Raw genomic sequence first — 18356 nt, forward strand, 5'->3', positions numbered from 1 at the left:
ACCACGGCAGCAATCTCTATCCAGATTTTTCGATATGCTCACGGTGGGGGTTTTCCATGAGCACCTCGAGTTAAGTCCCCCCAGCATGCAATCACCTCACTGACGAGGGCCTCGTTAGCCTCATCGCTAAAGGGCTTTGCCCTTTTCCTATCTCCCTCCGACGCCTCCACTTGCGATTTATTCATTTTGGCCATGTGTCTCAGTGCCTTTTCAATTGATTCTCTCTCTCTCTCTCTCCCTCTCTTTCTTTTCTACCCTGTACCTTCTGAGCATGTGTGATGACCCCTGACCTCCCAAAACGCAGTAAAACAAATCGTCCCAAAAAAAAAATTAACACATGCGCAGAATGCCGTTGCCAGGAAAGCTTTTTTTTACTTCCGTTTTCGGTGGGCGATCGTGACATCGCTGGAAAACCACATCCCCCATTCCACATCGCTGGGCTAAGGGCAAGTGGAAAATCGCAACAAAAAAAATGGGCGATGTACCAGCGATCAGCAAGGCTGAGACATTCCACCTCGCTGGAACAAGGCCCATTTTTTTTGCTGATGGATCCCTAGTGGAAAGTCTAGCCCTCAGACTTCTTCACCCCACACACAAACTTCCCCACTGTTACAACTCGTGAAAAAATGAAGAAATAAATAAAGAAAAACACTTCCCTCGCTCTCTGGCCGATTCCACCCGAGTTCCGCTGTTTACTCACCACTTTTCCCAGGCTGTAAGAAGGCATGCCGAGAAGGCCGACGCTCAAACTAAACATCGCGAGAGACGCCAGGGAGGCGTGGCACGCTGGATGATGTCACCACGCGGGTGGCGCCCCGGCATAGCGTTAGCTCTTGGCGCCTCTGCCAAAGAGCTGACTGAATTTCTGCGCAGGCGTGGACACTGCTTACCGTCGAAGGTCAGCCTGTGCCGCCCGTTATTCGCCTCCCACCGACGGTAACGGATGGTGGTAGAAATGGAATTTCAACCCCTTAGCTTTAGTTATTCAGTTAATTTACTGAGCACATCATTCACCCTCTACACCTAATTCAAACAGTCAGCAAAATCAGCTCACTCAACTGGCTCGCAGTCCGAGGTCCAGACTCAGTCCGAGGTCCAGACTTAGTCCGAGGTCCGGCCTCAGTCCGAGGTCCGGCCTCAGTCCGAGGTCCAGACTCAATCCGAGGTCTGGCCTTAGTCCGAGGTCAGTCCGAGGTCCGGCCTCAGTCCGAGATCGGGGCTCAGTCCGAGGTCCGGGCTCAGTCCGAGGTCCAGACTCAATCCGAGGTCGGGGCTCAGTCCGAGGTCCAGCCTCAATCCGAGGTCCAGACTCAGTCCGAGGTCCAGACTCAGTCCGAGGTCGGGGCTCAGTCCGAGGTCGGGGCTCAGACCGAGGTCGGGGCTCAGTCCGAGGTCGGGGCTCAGTCCAAGGTCCAGACTCAGTCCGAGGTCCGGACTCAGTCCGAGGTCGGGGCTCAGTCCGAGGCCCGGGCTCAGTCCGAGGTCCAGCCTCAATCCGAGGTGCAGCCTCAGTCCGAGGTCCAGACTCAGTCCGAGGTCGGGGCTCAGTCCGAGGTGGGGGCTCAGTCCGAGGTCGGGGCTCAGTCCGAGGTCGGGGCTCAGTCCGAGGTCCAGACTCAGTCCGAGGTCCAGACTCAGTCCGAGGTCGGGGCTCAGACCGAGGTCCAGACTCAGTCCGAGGTCCAGACTCAGTCCGAGGATGGGCTCATACCGAGGTCGGGGCTCAGTCCGAGGTCGGGGCTCAGTCCGAGGTCGGGGCTCAGTCCGAGGTCCAGACTCAGTCCGAGGTCCAGTCTCAGTCCGAGGCCAGGGCTCAGTCCGAGGTCCGGCCTCAGTCCGAGGTCCGGGCTCAGTCCGAGGTCCAGCCTCAATCCGAGGTCCAGACTCAGTCCAAGGTCCAGACTCAGTCCGAGGTCGGGGCTCAGTCCGAGGTCCAGACTCAGTCCGAGGTCAGGGCTCAGTCCGAGGTCCGGCCTCAGTCCGAGGTCCGGGCTGAGTCCGAGGTCCAGCCTCAATCCGAGGTCCAGACTCAGTCCAAGGTCCAGACTCAGTCCGAGGTCCAGCCTCAATCCGAGGTCCAGACTCAGTCCAAGGTCCACACTCAGTCCGAGGTCGGGGCTCAGTCCGAGGTCGGGGCTCAGTCCGAGGTCCAGACTCAGTCCGAGGTCGGGGCTCAGTCCGAGGTCCAGACTCAGTCCGAGGTCGGGGTTCAGACCGAGGTCCACACTCAGTCCGAGGTCCAGACTCAGTCCGAGGTCGGGGCTCAGACCGAGGTCCAGACTCAGTCCGAGATCCAGACTCAGTCCGAGGTCCAGACTCAGTCTGAGGTCGGGGCTCAGTCCGAGGTCGGGGCTCAGTCCGAGGTCCAGACTCAATCCGAGGTCGGGGCTCAGTCCGAGGTCCAGACTCAGTCCGAGGTCGGGGCTCAGTCCGAGGTCCAGACTCAGTCCGAGGTTCAGACTCAGTCTGAGGTCGGGGCTCAGTCCGAGGTCAGGGCTCAGTCCGAGGTCAGGGCTCAGTCCGAGGTCGGGACTCAGACCGAGGTCAGGGCTCAGTCCGAGGTTGGGGCTCAGTCCGAGGTCCAGACTCAGTCCGAGGTCGGGGCTCAGTCCGAGATCCAGACTCAGTCCGAGGTCGGGGCTCAGACCGAGGTCCACACTCAGTCCGAGGTCCAGACTTTAAATTCATTTCAGACACAAACCAATTTCAACTGGCCAGGCAGCTACATTATGGAATGAACTCCTGGCCAGGGACCGACTTACATTTTCTGATGAAGGGTCACAGACCCGAAACATTAACTCTGTTTCTCTTCACAGATGCTGCCTGACCTGCTGAGTATTTCCAGCATTTTCTGTTTTTTTACCTTGGTGATTATACGGAGGCATTGCTCACATCTTGGATACGATTTCCAAGACTTTAAAATTAACAACAGCCATTGAAGTCAATTCCTTATCAATTACAATCGGTGGTGCAATGAGGAGGGAAATGGAGTTGGGGCTCTCTGTCCATGAGCCCCACTCTGTGCCAGCCACTATCAGTCGGTTCAAGCACTGTCCCAGTTTATATTACATCCCTTCTTAACGTGTTCATAGCAAACTGAATGGTTGAGCAGTGGTGCTGTCAGAATACTCAATCACTTCCCTTGTATCACCATATTTTTAAATGTGGTTTATATTACCAGGTGATCAATGCGATTGAACAAGATTATCGACTGCCGCCCCCCATGGACTGTCCAACAGCCCTCCATCAATTAATGCTTGACTGCTGGCAGAAGGATCGCAACAATAGGCCCAAGTTTGGGCAGATCGTGAACACCTTGGATAAAATGATCAGGAACCCAAATAGTTTAAAGGCTGTGACTCCACTATCGTCAGGGTAAGGACCACTTCTCGACTGTATTTCCACAACTACTCACAGCTGGTTTTCTGCCCTTTGTCCATTACATTCTGGGTCTCAGGGACTACTCGTGCATTATTCTCAACGGGAATTTTGCATCTGCATCTGATTGGCTTAACTTTCACCATCATAAAACACCCATCATAACTGAAGAGGTCAGCAATGAAAATGGGAACAGCTGTGAGCTGGACCTCCAGTGGGAGGAATGCAGGGGTGGTTGGCAAACACGAGGTATCAAGGCAATCTCATTGTTTCAGTAGTCATCACGGGGTCTGTACTAAGTTGAACATTGATTACTTGAAATAGATGGTTTTAACATTAACAAGATAAAAATGGAAACATGAAAATATTTAAAGGAAAATGATTCGACGCAAGAGTATATTCAAAATACCACCAAGAAGATGTGCGATTGGTAGTCTGTGCCCATCTGCCAAGCCTGCACTTTGAGCGTGTGCCGATTCCCAGCATCAACACTCCAGGCTGGAGACGTCACAAACTCTAAGGCTCCACCTTCCACCGTGCATTTACACTTCTGAATCCCCACTCCCCTCCCTCCTCTTGAATTCCCACTCCCCTCCTTCCCCTTGAATTCCCACTCCCCTCCCTCGGCTTAAAACCTCCCTCCCTTTCCTCCTCTTGACGCCTCACATTTTTCCACATTATACTCCATCTGCCAAATTTTTGCCCATTCACTTAGCCTGTCTATATCCCTTTGTAGATTTTTTGTGTCCTCCTCACAAATTGCTTTCCCACCCATCTTTGTATCTTCAGCAAACTTGGCTACATTACACTTGGTCCCGTCATCCAAGTCATTAATATAGATTGTAAATAGTTGAGGCCCCAGCACCCATCCCTGCGGCACCCCACTAGTTACTGTTTGCCAACCGGAAAATGACTCATTTATCCCGACTCTCTGTATTCTGTTAGTTAGCCAATCCTCAATCCATGCTAATATATTAACCCCATCCCGTGAACTTTTACCTTGTGCAGTAACCTATTATGTGGTACCTTATCGAATGCCTTCTGGAAATCCAAATACACAACATCCACTGGTTCCCCCTTATTCATCCTGCTCGTTACATCCTCAAAGAACTCCAGCAAAATTGTCAAACATGATTTCCCTTTCATAAAACCATGCTGACTCTGCTTGATTGAATCATGCTTTTCCAAATGTCCTGCTACTGCTTCCTTAATAATGGACTCCAGCATTTTTCCAATGATAGATATTAGGCTAACTGGTCATAGTTTCCTGCTTTCTTTAAATGGGGCATTACATTTGCGGTTTTCCAATCCACTGGGACCTCCCCAGAATCCAGGAAATTTTGGTAGATTACAACCAATGCATCCGCTATCTCTGCAGCCACTTCTTTTAGGACCCTTGGATGCACGCCATCAGATCCAGGGGACTTGTCCACCTTTATCCCATTATTTTACCGAGTACTACTTCTTTAGTGATCATGATTGTATTAAATTCCTCCTTACCTATAGCCCCTTGATTATCCCCTATTTAGCATCTTCTACCGTAAAGACCAATACAAAATATTTGTTCAACGTCACTGCCATTTCCCTGTTCCCCATTAGTAATTCCCCAGTCTCATCCTCTAGGGGGACCAACATTTACTTTAGCCACTCTTTTCCTTTTTATGTATCTGTAGAAACTCTTACTATCTGTTTTTATATTTCGTGCTCATTTACTTTCATAATCTATCTTCCCTCTCTTTATCATTTTTTAATTCGTTCCTTGCTGGCTTTTAAAAATTTCCCAATCCTCTGGCCTCCCACTAGTCTTGGCCACATTGTGTGCCCTTGTTTTCAATTTAACACCATCTCTTATTTCCTTAGTTAGCCACGGATGGTTATCCCTTCTCTTACAGCCTTTGCTTCTCATTGGGATATATTGAGAGTTATGCAATATCTCCTTAAATGTCTGCCACTGCTCATCAACCGTCCCACTCTTTAATCTATTTCCCCAGTCCACTTTAGCCAACTCTGCCTTCATACCTTTGTAGTCATCTTTATTTAAGCTGAGGACACTGATTAGAGATCCAACTTTCTCACCCTCCAACTGAATTTGAAATTCAACCATGTTATGGTCACTCATTCCTAGAGGATCCTTTACTAGGAGATCATTTATTAATCCTGTCTCATTACACAGTACCAGATCTAAGATAGCCTGCTCCCTGGTTGGTTCCGCAACATACTGTTCCAAGGAAACTATCCCGGAAACACTCTATGAACTCTTCCTCAAGGCTACCCTGGCCAATTTGCTTTTTCCAATTAATAGGAAGGTTAAAATTGCCCATGATTATTGCCGTTCCTTTTTTACAAGCTTCCATTATTTCTTGATTTATACTCCGTCCAACAGTGTAGCTACTGTTCGGGGCCTATAGACGACGCCCACCAGGGACTTTTCCCCCTTATTATTCCTTAACTCCACCCAAACTGATTCAACATCTTGATCTTCTGAGCCAATATTGTTTCTCACTAATGCACTGATCTCATCCTTTATTAACAGAGCTACCCTACCCTCTTTTCCTTTCTGTGTATCCTTCTGAATTGTCAAATATCCCTGAATATTTAGTTCCCAGCCTTGGTCACCTTGCAACCACGTCTCTGTAATGGCTATCAGATCATACCCATTTGTATCTATTTGTGCCGTCAACTCATCTGTTTTGTTACGAATGCTGTGTGCATTCCCCTCCCTCCCCTTCAACTCCCACTCCCCTCCCTCCCCTTAAATTCCCATTCCCCTCCTCTACTTAATGCCTCCCTCCCCTCCCTCCCCTGAACTCTCACTTCACATCCTCCCCTCCCTCCCCTTGAACTCCCACTCCCCTCCCTCTGAAGCCTCACTCCCCTCCCTCCCCTTGAACTCCCACTCCCCTCCTTCTGAAACCTCACTCCCCTCCCTCCCCTTGATCCCTCCCTCCCTCTGAAGCCTCACTCCCTCCCTCTCTATGAATTCCATAATCTGGCCTTGTTTTTACAGGAATTAGACCAATTAAAGTATGGCAGGACCCTGCCTTTGGTGCATTTTCCCCTCAATGTCGTGTAATTGGAGAATCCCGGGCTGCCTGTTGTAAATATTGTAAATCTGCAGGGCTGTGTCCCCCAGTATGGCGAACCGGTCAGTTCCCACACCCATGTGGGTTTGCAATGTTGGACCCAAATTCCATCCTGACAAAGACCCATCTCATTGTTCTTTGCTGTGTGTCTTCGATGCCTCCTGCGGCTCGGACTTGTGTATCGAGTTGTAGGACTGAGTATGTCAGAGCTTTGTGAATTTCTGCCCCTGATTCTCACTCCATGTTGCTGCTGTGCTCTGTCTGTGCCTCACCACTGTGACTGTGTTCTGTTTGCAGGGTAACTCTCCCATTGCTGGATCGCACAGTTCCTGATTTCTCCAGCTTCACCACTGTGGATGAGTGGTTGGAGGCCATTAAGATGGGTCAATACAAAGATAACTTTTCTAATGAAGGCTTCACAACATTTGACCTTGTGACTCAAATGACCACAGAGTAAGTTTATATTTTACATGGTTCTGCTCACTCCTTATAACGCCCTAGAATGAGTACAAAGTGCAGTTTAGTTCACCAAAGCTGCAATTTATCATTTCTTCACTTGTAATATGTGTTAAATAAAGCATGTACACTATATGATGATAGATTATATACCTGTAAAATTGAATTAGTAACATCACAATCTCCTTTGATGTCCTTGTGTTCTGATTGGCTTAGCGCTGTGGTTCAGATATCTTTCTCAGCGATTTGATTTTAATCTAGCTGAGAGTGTTGGGATAAATGTTCCCATTGTCTGCTGGCTCCCAGCGTCCTGCATGAAATGAGATTAGGCAGCTCAATTCAGCCCACAATGAAAAATGTTCCATTCCTTATGCTAACATCCCCCACATCAATTAGCACAACATTTTGTAAAAAAAATGGGGAGATATTTCCCAGCGCCCTGATTGGTGTCAGTAACCGGCCCAGTAATATTAGAATTAGCTGTGATTTCTGGTGGTGCCGATGTCAAGATCACACCCAGCGGTGGATTGCGGGGCTCAGAGGCTGTGTAGCGCTATGGGAGATTAACGAGCATCCTTCCAGAATGCCAAACTCATTCATTTCTGTTAAATTTATTTTAATGAATGCAACAAAACCCACTCAGAAGCACTCAGCCCAGATTTAGCATTTAAAGGGACCTGACCTCTTTCATTCCAAACAGCAAGTTATGAAGTTATAAGTTCTCTGAATGTATCTGTTATTTGAATTATCTATGAACTGATCACATCTCATGAATGTCTCAGATCCACGTTAAATCCTATAACTGAACAATGTTAAAGTTAAAGTTTCACAATTATTTCCATCACAAGATCATTATAGCAATGGGCCCCATGGCTGTAAGGGAGAATGCTTCATAGCTGCAGTGAATTCGAAGAAAACAGCAATTCAATCAATGCTTTTTTTGGCCTAAGTTAAAAAATACAAGTTTCCCCAATCAATGTGTGCCAACGTAACTCAGTTAGTTATGATTTTTTAAGGTTTTTTTTGTGTCATGGGGGCGTAACCAGCCACCCGTGCCAATTTTGGCCATTTAAGCAAGCTCCGATTTACTCCAATTTTTCTTAGGACGGCATATGTGGCCTCTGTAGAAAAACCTTCTGGTGAGTTAAGAAAATCGGCGCAGGTAAGTAAATCAGTGCAGCAGATGCAGTTCCAGGGTCTGGACAGCAGCAGCAGAGAGGGGAGAGAGAGTGGGATAGAGGGGAAGTGTTTCGGGCATAGTTAGGAATGGGGACCGGGAGGGAGGAGGCCGTTCAGCCTGGGATAGGAGGCCATTTAGCCAGGGATAGGTGTGAGGACCGGGAGGGTGGAGGCCATTTGGCCAGGGATAGGAGCAGGGACTGAAACCGGCACCGGAAGGGGGAGATAGACTTTTGGCATAACTAATTTAATGAAGGTAAGTTGCTGCAATGTGCGAGGTGCTTGTGCAGGTTGCTGTGAGCTGGCCAGAATGTGTTGTATGTTTCACTTTCCAGCCTCAGCTCACAATGTGTCCCTCATTACCCTGGCAACCAGATCTTTTTGGCGCAGATCTTAGGCTCCACCCCCAAAACTCAAGGACAGGCTGGGCGGCGGCAAAATGAAGAATTCAAACAGGGAAACTTGGATGATTTTTTTGGGGCGCACTTGGGCCCCCAAAAAATGGGCGTAACTCTTCAAGTACGTTAAAAACAACTTTGAGGAAAATTGAGTCCTTGGAAAGCAACACCTGAATATTCTGCAGACTCACCACCTTACATAGTGTCTTGTTTTCTCCTCCAGGGATATCCTTCGGGTTGGAGTTACCTTGGCAGGACATCAAAAGAAAATTTTGAACAGTATTCAGCTGATGCAAGCACAAATGAATCAAATTCAGTCAGTGGAAGTCTGATAGTGACTGCGGTCTGCATCAAGACCTTCTATAGATCCATACTGCAGTTCTGAATAATCTAAATGCAGGAACCAATGTGAGACTTGACACATTTCAACCTGGACATTCACAGTGCAAAGTCCTTCTGAGAACTTCAACAAAGATTGGAAAGGCTACAAGTGAAATGAGAATGATGTTTGATGTATAACCCAGGTAAGCCCTTTCAAAGGGTTCAACTAACCCAGAATATCCCAGGAACCGCACCACTAACCCAGAATCGTTACAGGGCCACCGACTCCTTGTGTGATCATACAGATATGTCTGAGTACCCTATCATCTTTAATTTTCTTCCCTACAACAAACACAAAACAGAAAAGTAATATGTGTAATGAATTCAATGTGCAATGTGGAAGTACACAGTTCAGAATATTTCTGCAAGAATAAAGCTTCAGGAATTTGGGAAAGTAAAGATTTTGAGGCTAGCTCCTTCAATATAAATGACACGTGGCTCTCTGAGAAAAAGACTCTACTTGTTGAAGATCTGGAAACAAGACTTTGCAGCAGTTGACATCGACAACTATTGAACTTTTATCGAGATGGTACCTGCAAAGTGGGGCTGCTTCTCTGACGATTACTTGTTCAATTGGACGTTTCAAGGTGGCGGTTATTCCTACCTTCAACACCTCAGTGATGTCACTGTTCCAGTCATGTCATAGAGCACCTTGTCCTCAGTGATGCCACCATTTGCTAAGTCCGTTTAGAAAGACGTGCTGCATTGAAGTTAGTCTACACTCACAAACGAAAGTCAAAAATAACCACCAGTTCTTTCACATTTTGCTAAGCCAACATTTATTGATTGGGAGTTTCGAGCATGACTCACCCCCACCCTCCACCCCTCCTAAATCCACAGGAAAGGATGTTTGAGTTTTTAAGTAGTTAGAAAGTTAACATGATTAAAGGCTCTGCTATGTTTGGATGAGCATGAGCAGGTAACATTGTTGCTTGGTGTCTGATCCACTTGGTATGCTGATATAAGAGTGCCTTTACTCCAAGTGCTTTCGGAACACAGCCCCAGCCGCATTTAATTTCAATGATTGACTATCGATTTTGTTACTAAACCATTGACCAATGATCTATTCTAACAACCTTATCATAAAGAAGATGGAAAATTGCTGCATAACAGATATAAATATTCTTCTTTGTAAACCATACCATCAAAATACACCACTTTATTAAATAAGTAACACCTATACCAAAAGGAGTGCGGGGGCTATGTGCTGGAGTGCAAGGGACAGTTTGGATGCCTCTCCAGGGCCTGCCTACCCATGTAGGCTGGAGTCTTGATCCACCTTTCGGAGTGCCCAGGATTACCCACAAATCTGACCAAGAGGTTGAAGGAGCACAAAGACTGAGGGGAAGACTGGTGAGGGAGGAGAGAGAGTATTTAGGATGTATTTAGAGCACAGTTATAGCACTGGGGAAAATGCTCTCCCCTTTGTCCAAAAGAAACATAAATTGCAGCAAATGCTTCACTAAATTCCTAATATCGGCCCTGAAACTCCACGTGTAAAATACTTATCAGATGCCACACACTCACAAGTAGTCTCACAATCTTCTCAATCATACAAACCCCATTAATCTCCCAATACTGCTTCATATAGACCCCATTAATCTCCCAATACTGCTTCATATAGACCGCATTAATCTCCCAATACTGCTTCATATAGACCGCATTAATCTCCCAATACTGCTTCATATAGACCCCATTAATCTCCCAATACTGCTTCATATAGACCCCATTAATCTCCCAATACCCCTTCACGTAGACCCCATTAATCTCCCAATACTGCTTCATATAGACCCCATTAATCTCCCAATACCCCTTCACGTAGACCCCATTAATCTCCCAATACTGCTTCATATAGACCCCATTAATCTCCCAATACCCCTTCACGTAGACCCCATTAATCTCCCAATACTGCTTCATATAGACCCCATTAATCTCCCAATACCCCTTCACGTAGACCCCATTAATCTCCCAATACTGCTTTATATAGACCCCATTAATCTCCTAATACTGCTTCATATAGACCCCATTAATCTCCCAATACCCCTTCACGTAGACCCCATTAATCTCCCAATACCGCTTCATATAGACCGCATTAATCTCCCAATACTGCTTCATATAGACCCCATTAATCTCCCCTGCTTCATATAGACCCCATTAATCTCCCAATACTGCTTCATATAGACCCCATTAATCTCCCACTACCCCTTCACGTTGTAACTGGTGTGTTTCTGAAGGGTACATATTAGAGGGATTTCTGTAAAAGCTCAGAGCTTTAAGCACAAAGCTTTCTGAGAGTTGGGTGAATCTGCTAATCTCGAGCAGTAGGAGGTGCGAAACAATTTAAACTAAGGGGCAACAGTAAATTAGTAAATGTATAAATAATTAGAATAATTAATTAGATCTAAGAGGATCAAATTAACTAAGTAGAGGATACCAACAATAACAATCTGGTATACATAAATAATAAATAGGAGTAAAGCGATACTAAACTCAAAACATATATATATATAATGTAAGTAGATAGACTTTCAAACAAAATGATGGGGCGGCTGAGACCCATTGCTGCAATTCCTATGCCATGTGGGAATTCCAGGCTGTGTCCTGGATAACCACGTGTGCAGGAACTGACTCCAATTGCTTGAACTCAAGCTCAGGGTTTCTGAGCGAGAAGAGAGGCTGGAGTCACATAAATAGTGAAAGGATGGTCAATTGAAGGGTGGGGCTGACTAGGGACTAAAAAGATCTTCTTGTGGGGGCAGAGGGTATGACTGAGGTACTAATTGAGTACTCTGCATCTGTCTTCACTACAGAAGAGGATGCTGCCAATGTAGCAGTAAAGGAGGCGGCAGTAGTGATATTGGATAGGGTAACAATAGATAAAGAGGAGGTACTTAAAAGTTTGGCAGTCCTGTTGAGATGCATCCTAGGATACTGAGGGAAGTAAGAGCGGAAATTGCAGAGGCTCTGGCCACAGTCGTCCAATCGACCTTGAATATGGGGCTAGTGCCAGAGGACTGGAGGATTGCAAATTTTGCACCCCTGTTTACAAAAGGGAAAACCCGTGAACTACAGACCAGTCAGTCTAACATCGACAATCCAGGATAAAATGAAACGGCATTTGGAAAAGTATTGGCCAATAAATGAAAGTCAGCACAGATTTGCGAAAGGAAAATCATGTTTGACTAACTTGATCGAGTTCTTTGATGAAGTAATGGAGAGAGTTGATGCGCGTAGTGTGGTGGATGTATATATGGACTTTCAAAAGGCATCAGATAAAGTGCCACATAATAGACTCTAGAGCAAAATTGAAACCCATGCGATTAAAGAGGCAGTGGCTGCATGGATACAACATTGACTAAGGGACAGAAAGCAGAGACTGGTGGTGAATAGTTGTCTTTAGTCTGGAGGACGTTATAGAGTCGTGTTCCCCAAGGGTCGATATTAGGACCACTGCTCTTTTCGATATATTAATGACCTGGGCTTAGGTATACAGGGCATCATTTTAAAAGTTTGCAGATGGTATGAAACTCTGAAATGTTGCAAACAATGAGGACGAAAGTAACAGACTTCAGGAGGACATAAACAGACCTGTGAAATGGGCAGATATATGGCAGATGAAATTTAACGCCGAGCTGTGTGAAATGATACATTTTGGTAGGAAGAATGAGGTGCGGCAATATAAACTAAATGATACCATTTTAAAGGAGGTGCAGGAACAGAGGGACCTGGGGGTGTACGTACACAAGTCTCTGAAGGTGGCTGGCCAAGTAAGAAGACTTTTTAAAATGAATATGATATCCTTGGCTTTATTAATAAAGGAATAACATACAAAAGCAAGGAAGTTATACTAAAACTTTATAAAACACTGGTTAGGTTTCAGCTAGAGTCATGTGTTCAATTCTGAGCCCCACACTTTAGGAAGGACGTGGTGGCCTTGGCGAGGGAGCAGAACTGATACATTAGAATGGTACCAGGGATGAGGGACTTCAGTTATGTGTTTGATAGAGATGTTCCAAATTATGGAGGGTTTTAATAGAGTAAATAAGAAGAAACCGTTTCCAGTGGCAGAAGGGTCGGTAACCAGAGGACACAGATTTGTCATTGGCAAAAGTAACAGAGGTGACATGAGGAAATATTTTTACACAGCGAGTTGGACTCTGGAATGCAGTGCCTGAAAGGGGGGTAGAAGCAGATTCAATCGTGACTTTCAAAAGAGAATTGGATAAATGGTAGAAGGGGGGATATTTACAGGGCTATGGAACAAGAGCAGGGGAGTGGGATTAATTGGATAGCTCCATCAAAGAGCCAGCATTGTCATAATGGGTCAAATGACCTTCTGTACTGTATCCATTCCAAGATTTTATGATACAGGCCCAATAAATCCCCAATACTCCTTCATATGGATCCCATAACTCCCCAGTACGCCAAAGACCCCATAAATCCCCAATACTCTTTCATATGGACCCCATTAACTTTCAAAATGGAATTGGATAAATGCTTGATGGGAAAAGATTTTCAAGGCTATAGGGCAAGATCAGGAGAGTGGGATTAATTGGACAGTCCTGCCAAAGAGCTGGCAGTCACGATGGGCCTCCTTCTGTACTATATCATTCTATGATTTGATGATATGGGCCCCATAAATACCTCAATACAGACCCCATTAAATGTGCCAATACTCCTTTACATAGAGTTAATAAATTAGCCTCGAGTCCTTCATGTAGACCTCATAAATCCACAAACATTCCTTTATATGGACCCATTAGTTCCCAATTCCCCTTCATATACACACAATAAACTCCCAATACTCATTCATATAGACTCCATAAATCCTTCATGCTCCTTTATATATATCCCATAAATTCCCAAGTACTCCTTCCTAAAGACACCATGAATTCCCCAAACTATCTTCTGTGGCTCAGTGGGCAGCACTCCAGAGACTTGAGCACATAAATCTAGACTGATACTCCTGTGCAGTGCTGAGGGAGTGCTGCACTGTCAGAGGTGCCACCTTTTGGATAAGATGTTAAACTGAGGTCTGCTTACTCAGGTGGACGTAAAAGATCCCCTGTGTCGTGGCTAATATTTATCTCTCATATGACATCACTAAATAAGCAGATTATCTGGCTATTATCACCTTTCTGTTTGTGGGAGCTTGCTATGGACAAATTGGCTGCCACGTTTCTAAGAGTGGCCACACTGCAAAAGTACTTAATTGGTTGTAAAGTACATTGGGATGTCTTGAGGTCGTGAAAGGGGGTATATAAATGCAAGTCTTTCTTTTTAGACATCCCCATAACTCCTTCATACAGATCTCATGAAGTCCCCAACACTCCTTCATATAGACCCAATAAGGCCCCCAGTATTCCTGCAAACAAACCCCATAAAACCCCCAACATTCCTTCATATGTACCCCATAAACCCCATCACAATGTCTTACACAACCATACGCTCTGCAGCCCTCCTTCCTATGGATCACATAAATGTCTCAGCACTCCTTCATACAGACCCCATACACCACCCTGCACGTCGCCATATGGGCCTGATAATCCCCCAGTATTCATAGAACCATAGAATCATATAGCACAGAAGGAGGCCATTCGGCCCCTCATGCCTATGCCAACTCTTTGAAAGAGCTACCCATTAATCCCACTCCCCTGTTCTTTCCCCATAGCTCTGCATATTTTTTATTTACCAGTATTTCTCCAATTCCCTTTTGACTATTGGCTGTGCTGCCACCACCCTTTCAGGCAGTGCATTCCAGAAAGTAACAACTCACTGCATAAAATAAATTGTCACTTCCTATCCCTATCTACTCTATCAAAACCACTCATAATTTTTGAACACCTCTAAAAATCTACCCTTCACCTTCTCTGCTCTATGGAGAACAATCCCGGCTCTTACATTCAATGCCCCATCAATCCCCCAGTGCTCCTTCATATAGACCCAATAAATATACTCCTTCATATAAAACCCCAAATTTCCCTTCATATAAACCCCGTGGCCTGGAAATTGGTTTTGGGCAGTGGTACAAAACGGGTGGTATCGGATCGGCTGGCCATTAGACGTAGCGCTCAATATTCATTGACTGCAGCGGATCTGAATATCAGGTGCTGCGTGTAATGGGCGGCTGATCTGATACCCCCCCACCCACCCGCCGTCCCATTTTGCGCCACCACCTGAGACAGATATCTAAACTCCCAGCACTCCTTTGTACAAATCCCGTAAATCTCCACAGTAATCCTTGCTGTAGACCCCGTACAACAAGGGTTGTGAGCATCAGAGCGAATGAGAGAGGACTGGCACTCTGGCATTGCATAATGTGATGGAGCTGCCGGGAATAGTGCAACTGTCCGATGTGTTAGCGCATACTCCTCCCATAATGCAGCCACAATGGAGTTCAGTAACAGGCTTTATCTACGCATAGTTTTCCTGTAAACAGAACCTGCGCAAGATCAATTTCAGAGTAACCTGGTGGAAATATATTGCCCCCTAAAAATGCTCAATTTGTGTTTTTAGGTCTGTGTATATTGTATTATAGTTATATTACAAATAATCATTCTGGTTCTATTTGAGTGAATAATTTGAGGCCCTATTGCTTAATGTGAAGGACCTCTTGATCTGCCAAATTGAATTCAGTACCGATAATTATTTTACACTGCAGCACACAAAGTAGAGGTTTTCATTACCGTTTAAAACATAGCTTCCCAGTGTCTTTATTTTAGATCAAACAAATTTAATTCATGCCCATTAAGAAATGTGACAGATATGGTCAATAACAGGCATAAATAGTGTGTGTTATACAATCACAGGCCTGAAAATATAGTCCTTGGGAGTTTCTTGAATGATGTGCACCTTGGGACAAATCATCACAGCTCCTCTCCTTTGTCACACCATCACACCATTGCTACACAAATGGTGAACAGTCACTCCCATTGTGAGCCAATGTGATATCATAACCTGTACAAACTGTACATGAATTGTAACCCTTGCAGATGATGTAATGATTTGTATGATTTTTATTCCTTTTTATGTGAATGGCAAATAGTTGTTCTGTATTTAGCTCAAAATCACGGCGATGTAAGTCTTCCACATGGACTGAGAATGCTATTCAGTGTTCTCCAGACAGCATTCGGTGTTAAACAAAATGTATTTATAAGAGTTTTTAAAAATTCTGCTGCTCCAATGTCTTTGTAGGAGAATTTAAAACAAAACTTTTTTGTGAAATAAATGTGAAATGTCGAACAGTGGCTTGTCCGTCCCGTGACTGTAAATATGTGTGTGCTGATTTTATAATGTTCTTTACTTTCAGGAGCATGAATTTGCTCTTCATGAGATAACAGCAGAGATTTCCATCCATTATTGTCCTGGGTGTCTAAGGCTTTTATACTTGTTCTTCCATCCATCTTCATCTCAAATAAGCTATCCAACTGGACAGAATCCGAATACAAAAGCAAAATACCGCGGATGCTGGAATCTGGAATAAAAACAGAAAATGCTGGAAATCTCAGCGGGTCAGGCAGCATCTGTGGAGAGAGAAAGAGAGTTAACGTTTCGGGTCTGTGATCCTTCATCAGAACTCTTCATCATAGGCAGTCCCTCGAAACGAGGATGACTTGCTTCCACGCCGAAAAGGGATGAGTTCTCAGGTGCTTCAATGAAGGACTTAAGATTCCGGATCCCAAACTACATCTTGAAGGGTGGAAGATGCCTGTGCGTGGAATTTTTAACGTGTGGTGGCCGTTGCACCCCAGCCACCACAGAAACTGGAGAGTGTTCGGAAAGAATGGATCTTGCTTCCAACCAATCAGACCTTCCTTTTTGTTCTTTCTTCCCCTCTCTCTTTCAGCGCTTGTTAAGAATCCGTTCTTTCCGAATACACTCCAGATCTGACGAAAGGTCATCGACCTGAAACGTTAAGTTTGTTTCTCTCTCCACAGATGCTGCCTGACCCGCTGAGATTTCCAGCATTTTCTGTGTTTATTATGGACAGAAACCTTCATCAGTTTAAAAGGCTCAATCATATCCCATCTGAGCCTGTAGTTCTCCAATGAAAGGGGCCCAACTCATGGAGCCTATGCTGATAGCTAAATTCCTTAGGATTGGGTATCATTTTGTTCTCCAGATCTTCAATGTACTCCACCACACTCTTCAACATCTACACCAAACTGGACACAATACTTCAAATGTTATCCATGTCAAGCCCCTATATAGTCTAAGGTCTGTAGGGCTGTAGTAATACCCGCCCTCCTGTATGGATCTGAGGCATGGACGATGTATAGAAGGCACCTCAAGTCACTGTAGATATATCACCAACGATGTCTCCGCAAGATCCTGCAAATCCCCTGGGAGGACAGGCGGACCAACATCAGTGTCCTCGCCCAGGCTAACATCCCCAGTATTGAAGCACTGACCACACTCGATCAGCTTCGCTGGGCAGGCCACATAGTACGCATGCCAGTTATGAGATTCCCTAAGCAAATGCTTTATGTGGAGTTCCTTCATGGTAAACGAGCCAAAGGAGGGCAGTGGAAACATTATAAGGACACCCTCAAAGCCTCCCTGGTAAATTGCGACATCACCACTGACACCTGGGAGACCCTGGACGCAGACCGCCTGAGGTGGAGAAAGTGCATCCGGGAGGGCGTTGAGCTCTTTGAGTCTCAACGCAAAGAGCATGAAGAGGCCAAGCGCGGGCAGCGGAAGGAGCACGCGGCAAACCAGCCCCACCGATCCCTTCCCTCGACGAATGTCTGTCCCACCTGTGACAGGGACTGTGGCTCTCGTATCGGACTGTTCAACCATCAAAGAACTCACTTAGGGAGTGGAAGCAAGTCTTCCTCGATTCCGAGGGACTGCCTAAGATGATGCCTCGCCTGTGACAGAGACTGTAGATCCCGCATTGGTTTCATCAGTCACATGAGAACTCATTTTAGTGTGGAAGCAAGATCTCCTCGACTCCGAGGGACTGCCTAAGAAGAAGTATAGTATTTTAAGCTTTATAATGTCCTGTCCCAGCAATGCAATCTAAAACCCTACTTCTTTTTCCAATAGCCACATCAGTCTTTAATAATTTATCTGCTATGGAGTCCAACTTCCTCTTGTGTTCCATAATCTTGTGCCTGATTTGCATGGAGGTGTAAGTGTATCTGTCCAGAACCCACAGTTGTAAGATCAGAGGTAAAACCCCTTAAGTTAAATGTCAATGGTGGGCATTAGGAACACATAGCAGGTTCCCACTGATGGCGGCAATGTGGTGTGGCCTGCACCAAACTTTTTATTTGGCTGAAAAATCTTCTGATTTTATCTGAAACTTTGGTGGGACCCACAGCCACCATGTGTTGCTCTTCTGTGTGTACCAACCACAAATCCTCTCACCAACATTTGTTGGGAGACCCCAGCCTTGCCCCTTGTTACACTAATTGTCCTGTTTGGGGCAGGCTGCTCCTAATGCCAAATGGAGTTACAGCAGAAATGCACCAGA

General features: G+C 45.6%; 1 protein-coding gene across 1 annotated transcript in view; it reads left to right on the forward strand.

Annotated features, from left to right (window-relative positions):
• Window positions 1–16051, forward strand: part of LOC139229054 (ephrin type-B receptor 2) — a 585159-nt gene extending 569108 nt beyond the window's left edge. Inside the window, exons 15-17 of the mRNA XM_070860715.1 lie at window positions 3182–3375; window positions 6759–6914; window positions 8718–16051. Coding sequence (XP_070716816.1) covers window positions 3182–3375; window positions 6759–6914; window positions 8718–8826 — 459 coding nt within the window. The 3' untranslated portion in view covers window positions 8827–16051. The remainder of the gene's footprint in view (window positions 1–3181; window positions 3376–6758; window positions 6915–8717) is intronic.
• The last annotated feature ends 2305 nt before the right edge of the window (window positions 16052–18356 follow it).

The sequence above is a fragment of the Pristiophorus japonicus genome, chromosome 18 (assembly GCF_044704955.1).
Source record: "Pristiophorus japonicus isolate sPriJap1 chromosome 18, sPriJap1.hap1, whole genome shotgun sequence".
In the NCBI taxonomy this organism is placed as follows: domain Eukaryota; kingdom Metazoa; phylum Chordata; class Chondrichthyes; family Pristiophoridae; genus Pristiophorus; species Pristiophorus japonicus.